The sequence below is a fragment of the Vanacampus margaritifer genome, chromosome 2 (assembly GCF_051991255.1).
Source record: "Vanacampus margaritifer isolate UIUO_Vmar chromosome 2, RoL_Vmar_1.0, whole genome shotgun sequence".
NCBI classification, from domain to species: Eukaryota; Metazoa; Chordata; class Actinopteri; order Syngnathiformes; family Syngnathidae; genus Vanacampus; species Vanacampus margaritifer.
In genome coordinates, this window is record NC_135433.1 from 25823128 (window position 1) to 25838603 (window position 15476).

Here is a 15476-nt window from a genome sequence, read left to right on the forward strand (position 1 = left end):
AATGCAGTTGGCATAAAGATCGCAAAATGAAACATCATCAATAAACATCACTGGCAGAACTAAATTTAGTCGGTTTGGGCCGGGCCAGACAAGGCCAGTGAACTAAGTAAAAAATGCCAGGGCCGATTTTTATGTGCCAGTCCAGCCCTGCGTCCGGTCCAAGTTGGGTTTGGAAGCATCGCGCCCTAACACTCACACTACGTAATGCGTCAAGCCCCACATGCATGGATATATTGCTATGGAACAACACACAAAGGTGATGCAGTTCACACAGAATTTTTATTTTGTGATGGGTTATAAGGCAGGGTTAGGATTTCAGCGCAGTATTCAATATCAACAAGTGTATTTGTCAGCTAATGGCATTGACTTCAAGGTGATAAAAGGCAGATCCAGGACCAGCGGAGGTCAATACTTTACATGACTCGCATGTGCTGCGATCAATCGATCGTAAAGTAAAGATTTCCCCCGCTTGTAACGAGCGTCATTCATCACGAGTGACGCCGCCGTTTGTTTTGTTTTAATCGGTCGTGCCGCAGCATCGTGGGCCACACGGAGCCGTACACCAAGCTGTGCTGCAAAGGCTTCTGCATCGACATCCTCAAGAAGCTGTCGCGCAACATCAAGTTCTCCTACGACCTCTACCTCGTCACCAACGGCAAGCACGGAAAGCTGGTGCGCGGCATCTGGAACGGCATGATCGGGGAGGTAAGCGTCTGCTTCCCATACGTTCATTTCATCAATTCATTTGGATTGAGTATTATTAGCCAAAATGAAAAATATGAGTATATATTAGATGCTCTGATATTCTATTCAAGAGGAAATGGATGGATTAACAAAAGTCTTTCAAATAAAAAATACATTTATGGCGTTAAAGCACTACTTTAATCAAATAAAACTCCTTAATTAATTTCAACATAGTTCCTTGGCACAAACATGGTACAAGGTGGTGGCAAAGCACTACTTTTGTCTAAATGACGATCTTCCATTAATTTCAACATGGTTTCTTGGCACCAACTTGCCACAAGATGGCGACACAGCACTGCTTTTGTTGACATGAAGCTCTTCAGTTCAATTCAGTATAGTTCTTTGGCACACAAATGCCACAAGATGATGAAAAGCACTGTTTTTATCTAAAAATGAAATGCACAATTCACTTCAACATGGATCCTCGGCACTAATGTGCCACAAAATGATGGTACCAAAGTGTACTGGCCTGAGCAAAAAAAAATGTGAATAGCCGATGAAATGTTAAGTGAATGACTTCCCCCCCCCAAAAAAAATCCACAAGTACAGTGGATAGAGAAAGTCTACACACCCCTGTTCAAATGTCAGTTTTTTGTGACGTACAATCAACCTTAACAAAGAGATCTAATTTCCAAACTTTTTCCACCATTAACTTAACCTGTAACCTGTGCAACGTGAGTGATAGTAAAAATAAACAATGATGATAATAATATTGTGTGCAAACCCTCCTTACTGGATGTGTGGTTAATCAATCGCTTTCAACTCAACCACACATGCCACCATTTCAAGAACAGTACCTCCGATAAACCTCAAATTTTGGACAAAAGAATTATGGACCAGCCAGAATTTCATGGCTCATTTTATGATGTTCTTTTGTTGAACATTTAAAATGTTAATTAGGATCAGGTTTACAAGCATGCTTTGACAGGGGGGACATTTCTCTCAAGTGGAAGTACTTATTTTCATATTATGTCCACCGTAGCGCATGATCGGCGATTAGTTTCTACTTCCTGTGTGTAACATTTGCCTGGCAGACGCGTTATGTAACCGAGACAAAGGGACCTTATGCTACATCCTACAAAACCTTAGTATGGATTAGGGATTAAATGACGCTTTACAATGCAGAGGTTAAAAGGTAAAACTGTGAGGAATGTAAGGATGGACCGGACCTGGAGTGACTGCCAGGAGTCAGGACCACGATGGGTCTACTTATAGAATGAGATCATCCACATCAAGAGGGAAACGTGTTTCTTTTTTAATCCTCCACAGGTATTCTATAAACGTGCCGACATGGCCATCGGTTCGCTGACCATCAACGAAGAACGCTCAGAGATTATCGACTTCTCTGTGCCATTTGTGGAGACGGGCATAAGCGTCATGGTGGCCAGGAGTAACGGCACCGTCTCGCCGTCTGCCTTCTTAGGTCAGAAAAATTGCATTTAATGTATATTTTGAATTATGTTTCCCCACACCTTAATATCTTCGCATGAAGTATCCATTTAATACATTTGGCAAAGTGGCGCTCTCTAGATAGATGGATAGATGGATGGATGGATAGATAGATAGAAAGAAATCTGTTGTGAATGATTGTTTGTTTGTTTTATTCAAACCTGTTGATGAGAAGTCCTAAAGGTCCATTTGAGCATCCAGTATAAGCACTTCAACACTGTAGCAGCATCTAAAACAAAAAGTTACAGAAAAACAAAGGCATATAATCCGTAATGTAAATTTTATTTACTATACTGTATAAAATATCAATTTTTTTTCATAATCTATACTCACCCAGAAGTTGCTAGCTAGTTAGCTTGCTAACAACTGGCCCTCGAATTACTTTTTAAAGGGCAGAATTTGACTGAAACTGAAAGTCTTGTTTTAACTACACGAAACTTCCTAACAAAACAAATCACGGATTTTACTGTCACTGTTAAAATATTAACTTTAACTGATAATTGCGCTTTTGGGGAGGGACAGTGTCACTTTCATTTTTCGCCCTCGCTTTAGCTCCACCCCTCAAAAAAATTGATAGGCTGGACAAATGCAACCAAACTTGAAACTGATGAACCGAAAAGAAAGATTGACACCTTTTTTATCCAATGCGCACCTGCAGCGTTAAGGGTCTACGTAAGCGTGGGAGATATGAAGGTTTTACGAAAAATGTGTGATTAATGAAAACTATAGCACCTAACCCATGTGTTTGTTTGTTTGTTTATTTATTTGTTTGTTTTTAATTGAACCCACATAAATATTCAACCAGCAAATGTCGCTTTTGGGTGTGCTTGCAGAGCCGTACAGTCCCGCCGTGTGGGTGATGATGTTCGTCATGTGTCTCACTGTGGTCGCCATTACAGTGTTCGTCTTTGAATACTGCAGCCCGGTGGGCTACAACCGCAGCCTGGTGACGGCGAAAGGTGAAACATTCTCCCCCACCCCCTCCTCCTCCTCCTCCTCCACCTCCGTATCAAGTAATCAAGCTCACATAAGAAATCAATAGATAAGAAATTGAGTTTAATCTTGGTGCCGAATGGCCTCAAACAGTGGTTTTCAACCCACGTACTACCTCAAAAAATACTTAGCTCTCTAAAGAACCACCATTATGAGCAACATTAAAATACAGTAGCTTCGTAAGGGCAGAGGTTTTGTTCCTAAATTTATTGTAAGCCATTGTGACAATATGCACAGTTTGAACATTACTAGGCCTACAGTGCTTAAATAAATGTAAGATTTTTTTTTTTTACTGTACACTGAAAAAAAGTCATTTTGTTTAATTAGTTGGGTTGTATATAACTAAAATGTGGAAAACTGACTTTAATTATCCTCTGCTCGCTGATAACAATAAAATAAGAAACCTCACTTTACCACATTTTAATCGTGGGAAACCGATGCAGGTCACATGTTTAAATCACGCCAATTTAAATGACTTCCCCCCCCCCCCCCCCAGTGTGCTTCAATAAGGAATCCACTAAAATGTATTTTGCTTTTTTTTTCTCTGAGAGAAGAAAAGAAGGAAACAAATATTTTGCATAAAAGTCCAATTAAAATGGTACCTAAATAAATGTTTAAAGCTAAAAAGATCTTATAATTAAATACAACTTGTAGGTAGCTACCTGTGTCACTTGCAAACCTTTTAAGTCTTATTTTTATTTGTATCTCAGCTCATTTTCTTCTCATTGGTTGACAAGATATTTTCAGGTCATTACACTGTAGTATCTAATTGTGTTACTCTTTCACGTACCACTAGAGGGAGCCTGCGTCCCACACATTGGCAATCACAGGCCTAAATCATTTTTCTGGCTCTTTGTCCCTCAATTAAATGCAAGCGTCTCGTCCACAGATCCCGGGGGTCCCACCTTTACCATTGGGAAGTCAGTGTGGCTTCTGTGGGGAATCGTATTCAACAATTCCGTGCCCATTGAGAACCCCAAAGGGACCACCAGCAAGATCATGGTGCTTGTGTGGGCTTTCTTCGCCGTCATCTTCCTGGCTTCCTACACGGCCAACCTGGCCGCCTTCATGATCCAGGAGCAGTACATCGACACCGTGTCCGGGCTGAGCGACAAGAAGGTAGCGTGCCTGTTACCTGAGCTTTCAAGCAAGGTTGGGGTGTCAAATTAGGGTTTCAAAAAAAGGGTCAACATTTTTAACTACGGCTTCATACCTGGGTTAAGGTTTCAAACAAGTGTTTTAGCTCCAGCGTGAAGGTTTTAAAGTAGGGTTGCAAGACATCTTTAGGGTTTAACTATAGGTTTCAATCCAGGGTTAGAGTTTCACAGTAGGGTTTGGAGCCAGGGTTGGGGTTTCAAAGTAAGGGTTTGAAGCCAGGTTTGGAGTTGTACGTCATGGCTTAAAGAAACATAGGCCTAGAGTTTCCAAGCTTCAAGCTTGGATGAGTGTTCAAACAAGGGCTAGGGTTCAAAATATTGGGTTAAGGCCAGGTTTGGTGTTTTAGGATTAAAAATCAGGATTACTTTTTCTAAGAAGGGTTTCAAGACAGAATTAGGGTTTCAAATTAGGGTCTCAAGATTCATTTAAGGTTTGAAATTGTTTTTTTTAAGCCTGGGTTGGGGTTTTGAATTAGGTTGTCAAATTGGCATGTGAAGCCAAAGTTTGGGTGTCAAAGTAGGGTTTGACGTCTGTGTTGGGTTACAAGTAGAATGCTTACCATTATGCTTTGCTTTTGCAAAAACACATGTTGTAAACGTCAGTGCCTTTTTTTTTTATGACTGAAAAGCTCGTCAGTGGAATGTCATGTTTCCACCCAGGTGGCGTCGATGATGGTTTTTTGCATGAGTTGGCGCTTACCGGCCCCAGGAAAGCTTTTACTGGGGAGTCTGCATTGTAGCCGCCAACAAAGCGAAACGGGCCACTGCCGGCTGCTCATTAGAATTCTGATAAAGCTGTTGTGGACGTTAGCGGGCTGTCTGTCGGCGGATGGAAACGGTTCAGCGTCTGTTTGTCCAGCTGTGCCTCCCCTCCCCTCTGCATGCCCCTCCCCCCTTGTGCAGGTGGCATGTATGCAAATGTGACCTTGTACATCACAGACGAGTGCAAGCGTGATGACGAGCGGCTCCCTGAGGAACAACATCACCAACACAAAATCAGAGAAATATTGGGAGAGTCCTTTTTTGGACAGGCACTAGGGATGAAGATCACACACTTTTATTTTCATTTTATAAAAATCAAACTGCTTTGTCATCAAGTCTTTATTAACTACTTACTGGTTCACGTAAAAATCCAGAGAAAAAGCCCAAAAATGCTCACTGATGCACATTAAATGGGAACTCTAACCCTATTTGAAACCTTATCCCAGACTTTAAGCCCTACTTTGAAATCCATATCCAAGTCTTGAAATCTTCATTTTAAACCCTATCTTTAAACCCTAACCTTGGTCTGAGACCCAATTTTAAAATCCTGACCCTTGTTGGAAGCCCTAACTCAGGCTCAAAACTCAAATTTGAAACACAAACCCGAAACCCTTCTAAGTCTCTCTTGACTCCCTAATTATATCTAATCTAGATTTGGAACCCTAATTTAAAACCCTAATCCTTGTTTGAAACCATAATTTCAAACCCGGACACTGTCTTGAAACCCAAAACTTAACACTAGTTTTACACCCTTATGCAGTTTTGAGATTGAACGTCATCGTTAGGGTTTCACCTAATCTTCGTTTGAAATTCTAAACCAGGCTTTGAACCTTAATCTGAAACTCAAAATTAACTAAACCCTATCTTGAAGCGTTGTTTGAATTGCTACTTTAAAACTCTACTCCAAGCTTGTAAGCGACCCAGTTTGAAATCTAACCTTGATTTCAAGCCCCAACGCTTTTTTAAAAGCTAAAGTGTTATGGGTTTGCTGAATACGGTGTCTCCCGTCTTCCAGTTCCAAAAGCCTCAGGAGCAGTACCCTCCCTTCCGTTTCGGTACGGTGCCCAACGGCAGCACGGAGCGCAACATCCGCAGCAACTACCCCGAGATGCACTCGCACATGGTCAAGTACAACCAGAAGGGGGTGGAGGACGCCCTCAACAGCCTCAAGACCGGGTAGGTGTCCGCCTACGCCTAAGGACCTTCGCCGAACCCGAGCGCCGTGGTCAACTGGCGTCCTTTTTCCGTTCGCCGCCGCCAGGAAGCTGGATGCTTTCATCTACGACGCCGCCGTGCTCAACTACATGGCGGGGAAAGACGAGGGCTGTAAGCTGGTGACCATCGGCAGCGGCAAAGTCTTCGCCACCACCGGGTACGGCATCGCCCTGCAGAAGGACTCCCGATGGAAAAGGCCCATCGACCTCGCTCTGCTGCAGTTCCTGGCTGATGGTAAGATTGTCATCATATTCTCTTTCATACAAAGATCCTGCAAAATTAGGGACCGAATTGAAGACGTTTGAAGGATTCAAAGGCAAAAGCCGTCAAGTGACATTTAGACAAAAAATAGGGCCACACCCATGAGCAGACATATTGTCACTATTCTCGGTGACTCAATAAACCACAATGATATTGGTCTTTTTTCACAGAGGATAAAGAATATATGCCTGTGAGTTGCGATATTGTCAATCTACATGTGTTCCTCTAGAGGTGGGTAGAATAGTCAAAACTGCACTCAAGTAAGAGTACTATTACTTTAGAATAATATGACTTAAGTAAAAGTTAAAAAAAAAAAAAGCATTCAGTGAAAAAAGCTACTAAAGTACAGAGTAACGTCCAATTTAGTAGTGAACAATATTGCTTAAAGAGATACTTGACTCATTGAGCCATTTTCAACAGTAAGAAAATAATATTCTGTCCAGAATTAATGTGACAACTTCTTAACAATTAATACCTTTAAAATCATGGCTCAGTTTGTTGACCAAAGCCAGCAAACAGGTGAGCCATGATTGGTTGTTACCTATTTCCTCAGCACAGGTCATCTTCAAATCGACACTAAGTGGAAAAAATGTGTTTTTAAAGGTATTAATTGTACATAAAAAAAAGTTATCCAATTATTTCTGGACAAATTATGAACTTTTTACTGCTGAAAATTGCTGAATGAGTCAAGTATACCTTTAATATAAACAATAAATGAAATCGTTAGATAGATAATAATATAATTTTTATTGAGATAATTTAGGGCAAATTCAGCCCAATATACTATTTTATTTCCACTTGTTAATCGGCACAATAGGCTCACCAAGACAAAGGTGCAGTGTATATAAAAAGTCTACACACCCCTGTTTAAAAAGATTTTTGTGATCATCCATCCATGTTAAAATAAAAATGAAACCAGGATAAATCATTTCAAAAACATTTTCCTTATTAATGACACCTAAAACCTTGTACAACTCAACTGAATAAGAAAAAAATATTTTTGAGAGGAGAGATAAAGATAAAACAGCTGAAAAGTTTGGGTTGAACAAGTTTGCCCACCCTCTTGTAGCTGCAATGTGGCAACCAATCTCATTCGAATCACATGCTGCTTTGTTGACCATAATTGTCTTTGATGTTTAGTTTGACAGTCAACTTTAAATAACAGCGACGTTAAAGGTGTGTAGTGCCATTTAAAAAGGTCATATTAAAGCTTTTTCTACATCATGCATGCTCCACCAATGCCCAGATGAGTACGAAGAGCCCTGACTGCTTTACTCTGTCGGCTTTTATCTTCCCTTTATAGTAGAGTGTGCGGACCCCCTGCACACTCCACAGTTTCTTTGGGGAGTCGTGTCTTCATTTGTCAGCTGTGCCTGTCGCTTTAAGATCGTGCACGTACTCGCACAGACACAGATGCTGCAGTTACGCTTTGGGCCAGAGGTGGCAGTCGCGAGTAAAAGAGTGACAAACTGCACAAAGATCTTTTAAGAATATTGAAGCTTTTTTTTTTTAAGAATTCACTGTCACCATACGGCGCCTGTTTTGCACGTTTAAGTCACAGCAAAAAATCGTCCAAACAACTTCTCGTATTGTGAAAACTTCATAAGTCAGGTCAAATCACCTTGGCATCGGTGTATGTCCTAAATGTATTGTATATTTTGTTCTATATTTTGGTCTTTTTTACTATAATACAAGTGCGACTCCAACTATTGGCAAACAATATCATTTTGTTTTAACAAAACAAAACGTGTTTCAAATGGCCAATCTACATGACGGTGATTGTGATTTTGCGATTCCGTCTGCCAGGCGACACTCAGAAGCTTCAGACGGTGTGGCTGACGGGCATCTGCCGCAACGAGAAGAAGGAGGTGATGAGCAGCAAGCTGGACATCGACAACATGGCGGGCGTCTTCTACATGCTGCTGGTGGCCATGGGCCTCAGCCTGCTGGTGTTCGCCTGGGAGCATCTGCTCTACTGGAAGCTGCGTCACTCGGTGCGAAAGGCTGAACGCCTTGACTTCCTCCTGGCCATCAGCAGGGTACGTTTTTAGCATCATTCCCATTTTTTTGAGGCTGATCATTTGCCGTTTTGATGTGATGGCCATGACGGTTGGCTCCATCTGCTGCTGGATCAATTTCGAGTACAGTATTCATTACCATGGCGGAGCTAGGGCGTTGCGAATAGGCGAGTGTCTTCTGCTTGCAAAGGCTGAGCCTCAAATGTGGAGAAAATATCCCATGAAGACAATAAAAGCATTTTGGCTGGTGGAGGAAACACTTTATACACTTGATGTAGGGGACACATTACCAAACGCTAATACGCCTCCTCTACTGCGGGGCCAATGCCAAGTACAAATTTTATTAACATCAACCTCTGTCATTGGGACTGGCTTCTACTTGCTGAAAAGGAGACCGCAGTTTTGCGGGGAAATGTGACATCCTCTTAACATACCACAAGCATTTTCACTGGTGAAGGCAGCACTTCATACATGTGTCAATTCATGTAGGTGACATTCAGTGGGGCTAATTTCATTACAATGACGACTGGGACAGCTAGGGCCATGCGACTATACGGGCAAGTGGCTTCTACTTGTGGAAGCGGAGCCTGAAGTGTCGGTAAATAAACAAGCACCCGTGAAGATAATTAATGTATTCTCACATGGAGACGTAGCACTTCACACTCTTGTCAATAACAATACTCAAATGCCCCCTAATGGTAATCTATGCAGCTAGCAATTCAGCTCTGCTTACCGTTTGGCTTCGACATGACTGTGTTACCTGCAGCGTGGCTTGAAAGTGGCTCTTGATCTTTGGCTAGCCTAGCTTCCAAGCTAGCTTCATGGATGTACAAACTTCGTTGTGAGGTAGTAAAGAAGCCAAATTGTGACATCCAGTTAAAATCTTGTTCAGACACATTTTTAGAATTAATCAGAAAATTAAAAGATTTACTTGTTTAAATTCTCACTTTCAGTGGGAAAGGCCCTCGAAACAATCAAAAGTCATTTTCCCATTGTAGGTCTCCTTTCCAGTGCAAAATGAAACGTGTGATGAAGTCTTCGCTGGGGAAAACACAGCTGAGCTTTGTAAAGCGGTGCAGTGCAGTTGATAGCAGGCCAAACAAGCCCCCAAAAAACAAAACAAATTGAAGTAAAGCCAGATGAAAGCAATAAAATAACTGAAATATTGCAGGCACTTGTGATCCGGCAGCACCTGCATTTAAATTGCCCTATTAAGAGACGCGTGTGTGTGCAAGTGTGAGCTTATGCGCGAGGCGGCGAGGGTCTCATATGAGGAAGTGCAACCATCAGCAGTTGATGCCGTCTTTTTTTGTCATTTTCTGTGTCACTTTCACACAAGGTTCCAGAGTCTTTTGATTGTTCAATCCGACTGCTTTTTATATCACGTCAGAGATAATCAAATAACTTACTTTGTCCTACACAAGCTGGATACTGAACTTGTCTCATGCTTGGATATGTTAGCAGTCCAGTCCACTTGTGTGAACGATTAACTGAACAGGACTGGACTGGACAGCATAAAATAGGAGATACGTAGCTAGATAGCTGACTAGACAAGACAGACTGGATAGATCAGGACAGGACAGGACAGAACAGGAGATGGTTGGATATGACAAGACTGGATAAGAGAGGGCGGGATGAGACTATATAGTAAGGGATTTGATAGGACAGGACTGGATGGAACAGCAAAAGTCTGGAAGACAGGACTGGAATGGATTGGGTATGACAGGACTGGCTAGGACAGGGAAAGACTGGTGGACAGGTTTGGGCAGGGCAAGAGGGGATTGGATTGATGAGGAAGAACTGGAGGACATGGCTGGATTGGAAGACTGAACATGAAAAGAATAGATAGGAAAGAACGGGACAAGACTGGAATGGATTGGGTATGACAGGACTGAATAGAGAAAGGACAGGGGGACAGGGCTGGCTAGGACAGGAAAAGACTCGTGGGCAAAGTCTGGGCAGGGCAAGAGGGGATTGGATCGATGAGGAAGAACTGGAGGACATGACTGGATTGGAAGACTGAACATCTCAAGACAGGATAGGAGAGGACGGGACAAGACTAAATAAAACAAAACTACTTGATTGGAGAACAGGAATAGATAGCTCTGTCCAATCCAGTTATGTCCGATCCTTCCCTGCTCTATGTCAGTCCTCTCCTATTTACCCTGTCCACTCTTTTCCTGTACTATCCCAGGCCTGTACTAATACAGTCCGTGTCCATGTCCAAGTCCTATTCAGTCATTTGATCTCAATACTGTCCTTTTTCACCCAGTCCTGTTCTGTCCACTCCTTCTCAATCTTATCCTATGTAATTATCCTCTCCAGTCCTGTCCATAACATGTCAGACGCTGTACATCATCTTGTTTCCTTTTCACTTGAACGTGAACGAGCTAACTGTTGCTTATCAGCGTTCGGGTTCTCAACCTCGTGTCATGTCCTAAAAACTTTCTGTGTTTGTGTGTGCAGGGTATCTACAGCTGCTTCAACGGCGTGGAGCAGTCGGAACGCAACGGCAGCATCCAGAATCCTGATGTCACCACCAACTACTCACAGGCCAACATGCTAAAGATGCTAAAGACGGCAAAGGACATGGTGTCCTCCGCCCGGGTGGAGAACTCCCTGGACAGCGCCACCAAGACTCTGGAGAGCTGGAGCCGGCGGGGGGCGGCTGACAACCCCCGGGCCGGCCTCCCTCTTCGTGTGGCCACCACCGCAGACGTGACGCAGTGCCGCTTGCCCTACATTGCCAGCATCACCGACAACCATTTGTCCTACCCGGTGAGGAGCCGCACCCCTACCTTCCCTGTCCACTACGGGGACGCCGCGGCCCAGCCACTCTTGGAAAAACCGCGGGTGGTCACCCGGCCCACGCCGCTCCGCTACACACTCCCCGCCCGCAACAACCTCTTGGAGAGGACGCTGCCCATCTCCAGCCTCAGCAGCCCCCACCTCGCCATGCCCGACGTGTCACCCACCGCCACCACCCAGCCTCACCATGCCGGCCGGCTCTACGTGGAGAACCCTGCGCGGCATCCGGCATCCCCGTTCATCACCTACCGGGAAGTTCAGGTTCCTAACGTCTATGTGGAGCATAAAGCGCCTCTGAGGAGGAAGCTGAGTTACCCACCCGACTGTGGTGGGCGCAGGAAGCGCAGCTACGTGTTCGACGCCCCCGACCTGAGATCGAGAGCCGATTATGACGAGCCACGATCTTGCCTGGCTGAGCTGAGAGCCAACCAGCTGATGAAAAACCACACACCGGATGCCACCCCGGGACATTACCCTTGCGCCACGCCGGGACACTATCCGAGTGCCGCGACCAGCTGCAACTCCTGCATGAAATCGTATCTTGAACCTGAGATGATGGATGACGTACCCCTGCTGGGCAAGGATAAACTCAACCGCAGAGCCTCTTTCCTCAAAGCCACCTGGGGCAACGAGCGCATTCGGCAGGTGGACGAGACCAAGCCGTCCACCTCCACATCGCCCCGCGCCGACATGCCCGACCTGTTCCCGCGGGTAGTGGTCCCGGCCAACGCCAAGCCCCACAAGCTGTACGGCAGCCTGGGCCACAACCTGTCCTGCTACCCATTGGCCGCCGAGCCTGCCTACTTGGACCCGGCCCACATGGGCTCGTACCCTTATAAGCAGAAACTCAAGTACGCCGACTCCACTCGGCTGCCGTCGTATCGGGAGGCCATCCTGCAGAATCCCGCTGCCCTGCGCCGGTCCTCGTCCACTTTGGTGCACAGACACTACTCCACCTACCTGAACTCCTACTCGGACATGCCGGTCTATGTCGCACCGCCAACACAGTTCTACGACAGCCCCAAAGATGTGTGCCACCTGTTCCCGTGTGCCACCTACTGCCCAGAACACGCCGCCGCCCGTCCTGTGGCCTACCAGAACAGCATGTTTGGGGCCGAGCGGGACCAGCCTGTTTCGGCGGGCAGGGAACGCCGGCAGGTGTTGGTGGCGCGCCGGGTGAACAGTCCGTTTGTGCCAAAACCCTGGGGGAGGGTCTCCAGCCTGGAGTCAGAGGTGTGAAGAAGCAAAAAAAAAAGAAAGAAAGAAATGCAAGTGACCACCACCAGTGTACTTTGAGAGGTCGCCTCTCACTTTTCAGTGCAATAAAAACACAAGGCACTGACTAACGACTGGGACAAACCAGGAACAAACTCTTTAAAAGCATTTAACAAGTTAACCTCTCCGTCATTTTTAAATACTCATTTGTTGGTACCTTGACTTACAAGCGATCCCACTTAGGATTTTTTTCAAATTGACATGTGCAAGAAGCTGCTGTAGGCCACAGCTCACATCCAGTTGCTCACACGCAGATTTACCAGACAAGTTCCCGATCTCAATCAAAAAGGTGGTCCTCAAACTTTTTTTCCAAAAGAGACCACTTATGTCATAGTAGTACGAGTAGATCAATTTCCCAACCTGAAACTAATGGGCAAAGGAGTTGGGGGCGCACGGGGGTGAACGGGGGGTGCGGAGCTTGCATATATTTCTTATCAGAACGTTTATGCTGTGCTACAAAATACATGTGTTTCTTCTCATTCTGTGCAGCCTGGTTTCAAAAGGCCAGCAGTTGGAGAACACACATGTTAGGCCACGCCCCTTAAGGCACACATCCAACACATGAATACTATATAAAGTACGTACAGAAACTTGACATTTTCCTCTATGCTTTATTGTTTTTATACAATAAAGTGCTATTTTTCTTTTATTATTTAAAACACTGAACAAAAATGTTTAGATTTTTGTGGGATTGGAACAGATTCAGTTCATTTCAATGGGGATAATTGAGTTAGGTGTCAAATTAAACTCTGTAAGTCAAGGTACCACTGTGTGTGTGTGTGTGTGTGTGTGTGTGTGTGTGTGTGTGTGTGTGTGTGTGTGTGTGCGTGTGTGTGTGTGTGTGTGCGTGCGTGCGTGCGTGTGAGTGTGTGTATGTATATATATATATACATAGGTGTATAGAGATATAGATATATATAAAACGTTTGTTTTACTTTTCTAAAATGATTCCAAGTTAAATTTCTTGCCATCACTATTATAGCGACAAATCTTCCGCTCACAAGGGGAACATATATCAAAACGTGTAATGTGTATTTCCAATGTTACACTACCCTTTAATAAACAACAAGGTCATTGCCCTGCCTCGCTCTCCACATCAATACACATTTACAAAAGCAGACATTTTGTTGTCACATGACAGGATTTTTGCCATCTAATCAGGGTCATTTTCAATGTTTCTTTGAATGAATTAAAAATCCAACCCCTGAAGACAAGTTAATTTAGCAGTATGAAATTTGTTAAGCATGTCTATTGCCTATTATACGAACAAAAAATTCGTAAAAAATGTCTATTTTAGGGTCTCAAGGATTTATTTGAATGCTTCGAAAAACCAGACCCCAAAGCCCAGTTAACTTAGCAACGTGAAATTTGTTTAGTTGCCCACAAAAAAGTCTCAAGATGCCATGTCCAAAATTATACAACAAGTTAGCAGTTTTGCTTTTGCACCCATTTTTCTGTAATTTTGGCCATTTAAATGGTTACTTCAAATGTTTTGACAATTCAGCCCCAAAACCCAGTTTACTTTTGCAAAATGAAATTTGGTTCAGGTGTCTATCATGGCCAAACAAAAAACTTGCCCGAAATGAGATGGTCTTGGTTTGAAGCGTCCATTTTAGGGCCAATTTGATCAGTGACAGTGTTTCTTGGAATGATTTGAAAATTCAGCCCCTGACGCCATTTTGACTTAGTCACAGAAAATCTGGTTGACATATTAATTACGAGTTGACCCACAAAAAAATCTCAGGAATCCATGCCCAAAAATGAACAGGAACCGTGCTATTTTGCTATGAAGTGGCAACTTTGCGGTAAGTTTGGTCATTTTCATTGAATGTTTTGAAAATTCAGTCCCCGAAGACAGTTCTGCTTAACAGCATGAAATTTGGTGAACATGTCTACTGTAAGTAGACCCACAAAAAAGCCTCTTGCACCCATGTCTGAAAAGAGACAAGAAGGCTGCTACTTTGCTTTGAAGTGTCGCCATTAGCGTACTTTGCGACTGTGACCCTGATGATGATATACGAGTGGGTGGATAGACTTTTAAGGTGGAAAAGTTTCCCCTTAACTTTGTGTCCCAGCCACGCTTCCCCGCAGACAAGGTGTTAGTCATGTGTTTCATCAAATCCATATTGGCTCACGTCCACATTGACACACACTTGCACACACACAGTGTGACCCTCATTAGCTGGGTAGCGGTGATGTGTGGACCCGTGGTGCGCAGCTTTGATGGATCCTTAAACTCTTTCTGGCCTGCAGACTTGACAACTTGTGCATGGACGCACAAAAACACCGAGGATGCCGCGCAACACGCTATGAACGCTTTTTGGCAATGTTTGTAATTGTTGTTGTTGGGGTTTTTTTGCGTCTGCTGTCGCCTATTACGAGTACTGGAAAAGGTTTTGGGAAAACATTAGACATTCCTTCACTCAGTTTTCAGTCAAACCCAAATGAAGAATTGTGGAGATAAAAGTCTGAAAGCAAAAAAGTCTAACGAAAGGTGCACAAGCTGATTTCTGGTTTCCAATTTATCATCACTAGCTAGTTTCACAAGGTAGCTCCTTGTTGACCTTCACGAGTCTTCGTCCGTCGTCATGTCCTTAATCTCCCTTTTCCTTGCGAGCGTCCACAAGGGCGGCAAGAGCTTTAATGGGCTCCTCCCATCCTCCTTCCTCCATCTCATCACCTCCACGCCACCAGAGGAGGACGTCCCCGTCATTACGCACATATTCCCGCTCTCCTGCTAACGAGCCGCTGGACAAGCCAAGGTGAAAGAAGACTCAACCGCTCACGTCTTTTG

The 15476-nt window shown here is 44.0% G+C and overlaps 1 protein-coding gene and 1 long non-coding RNA gene across 2 annotated transcripts in view; one reads left to right on the forward strand and one right to left on the reverse strand.

Moving 5' to 3' along the window:
• Positions 1-13759, forward strand: part of grin2ca (glutamate receptor, ionotropic, N-methyl D-aspartate 2Ca) — a 70263-nt gene extending 56504 nt beyond the window's left edge. The window contains exons 6-13 of the mRNA XM_077558935.1: positions 537-705; positions 2014-2167; positions 3027-3152; positions 4076-4305; positions 6121-6281; positions 6367-6554; positions 8388-8620; positions 11066-13759. Of these exons, the coding sequence (XP_077415061.1) occupies positions 537-705; positions 2014-2167; positions 3027-3152; positions 4076-4305; positions 6121-6281; positions 6367-6554; positions 8388-8620; positions 11066-12646 (2842 nt within the window). The 3' untranslated portion in view covers positions 12647-13759. The remainder of the gene's footprint in view (positions 1-536; positions 706-2013; positions 2168-3026; positions 3153-4075; positions 4306-6120; positions 6282-6366; positions 6555-8387; positions 8621-11065) is intronic.
• Positions 261-2757, reverse strand: LOC144044488 (uncharacterized). The gene is made up of 3 exons (XR_013291283.1): positions 2527-2757; positions 2355-2422; positions 261-683 (listed from the first exon to the last, which is right to left on the reverse strand). It is a non-coding gene; the product is annotated as an uncharacterized LOC144044488 (long non-coding RNA).
• Positions 13760-15476: the final 1717 nt, after the last annotated feature.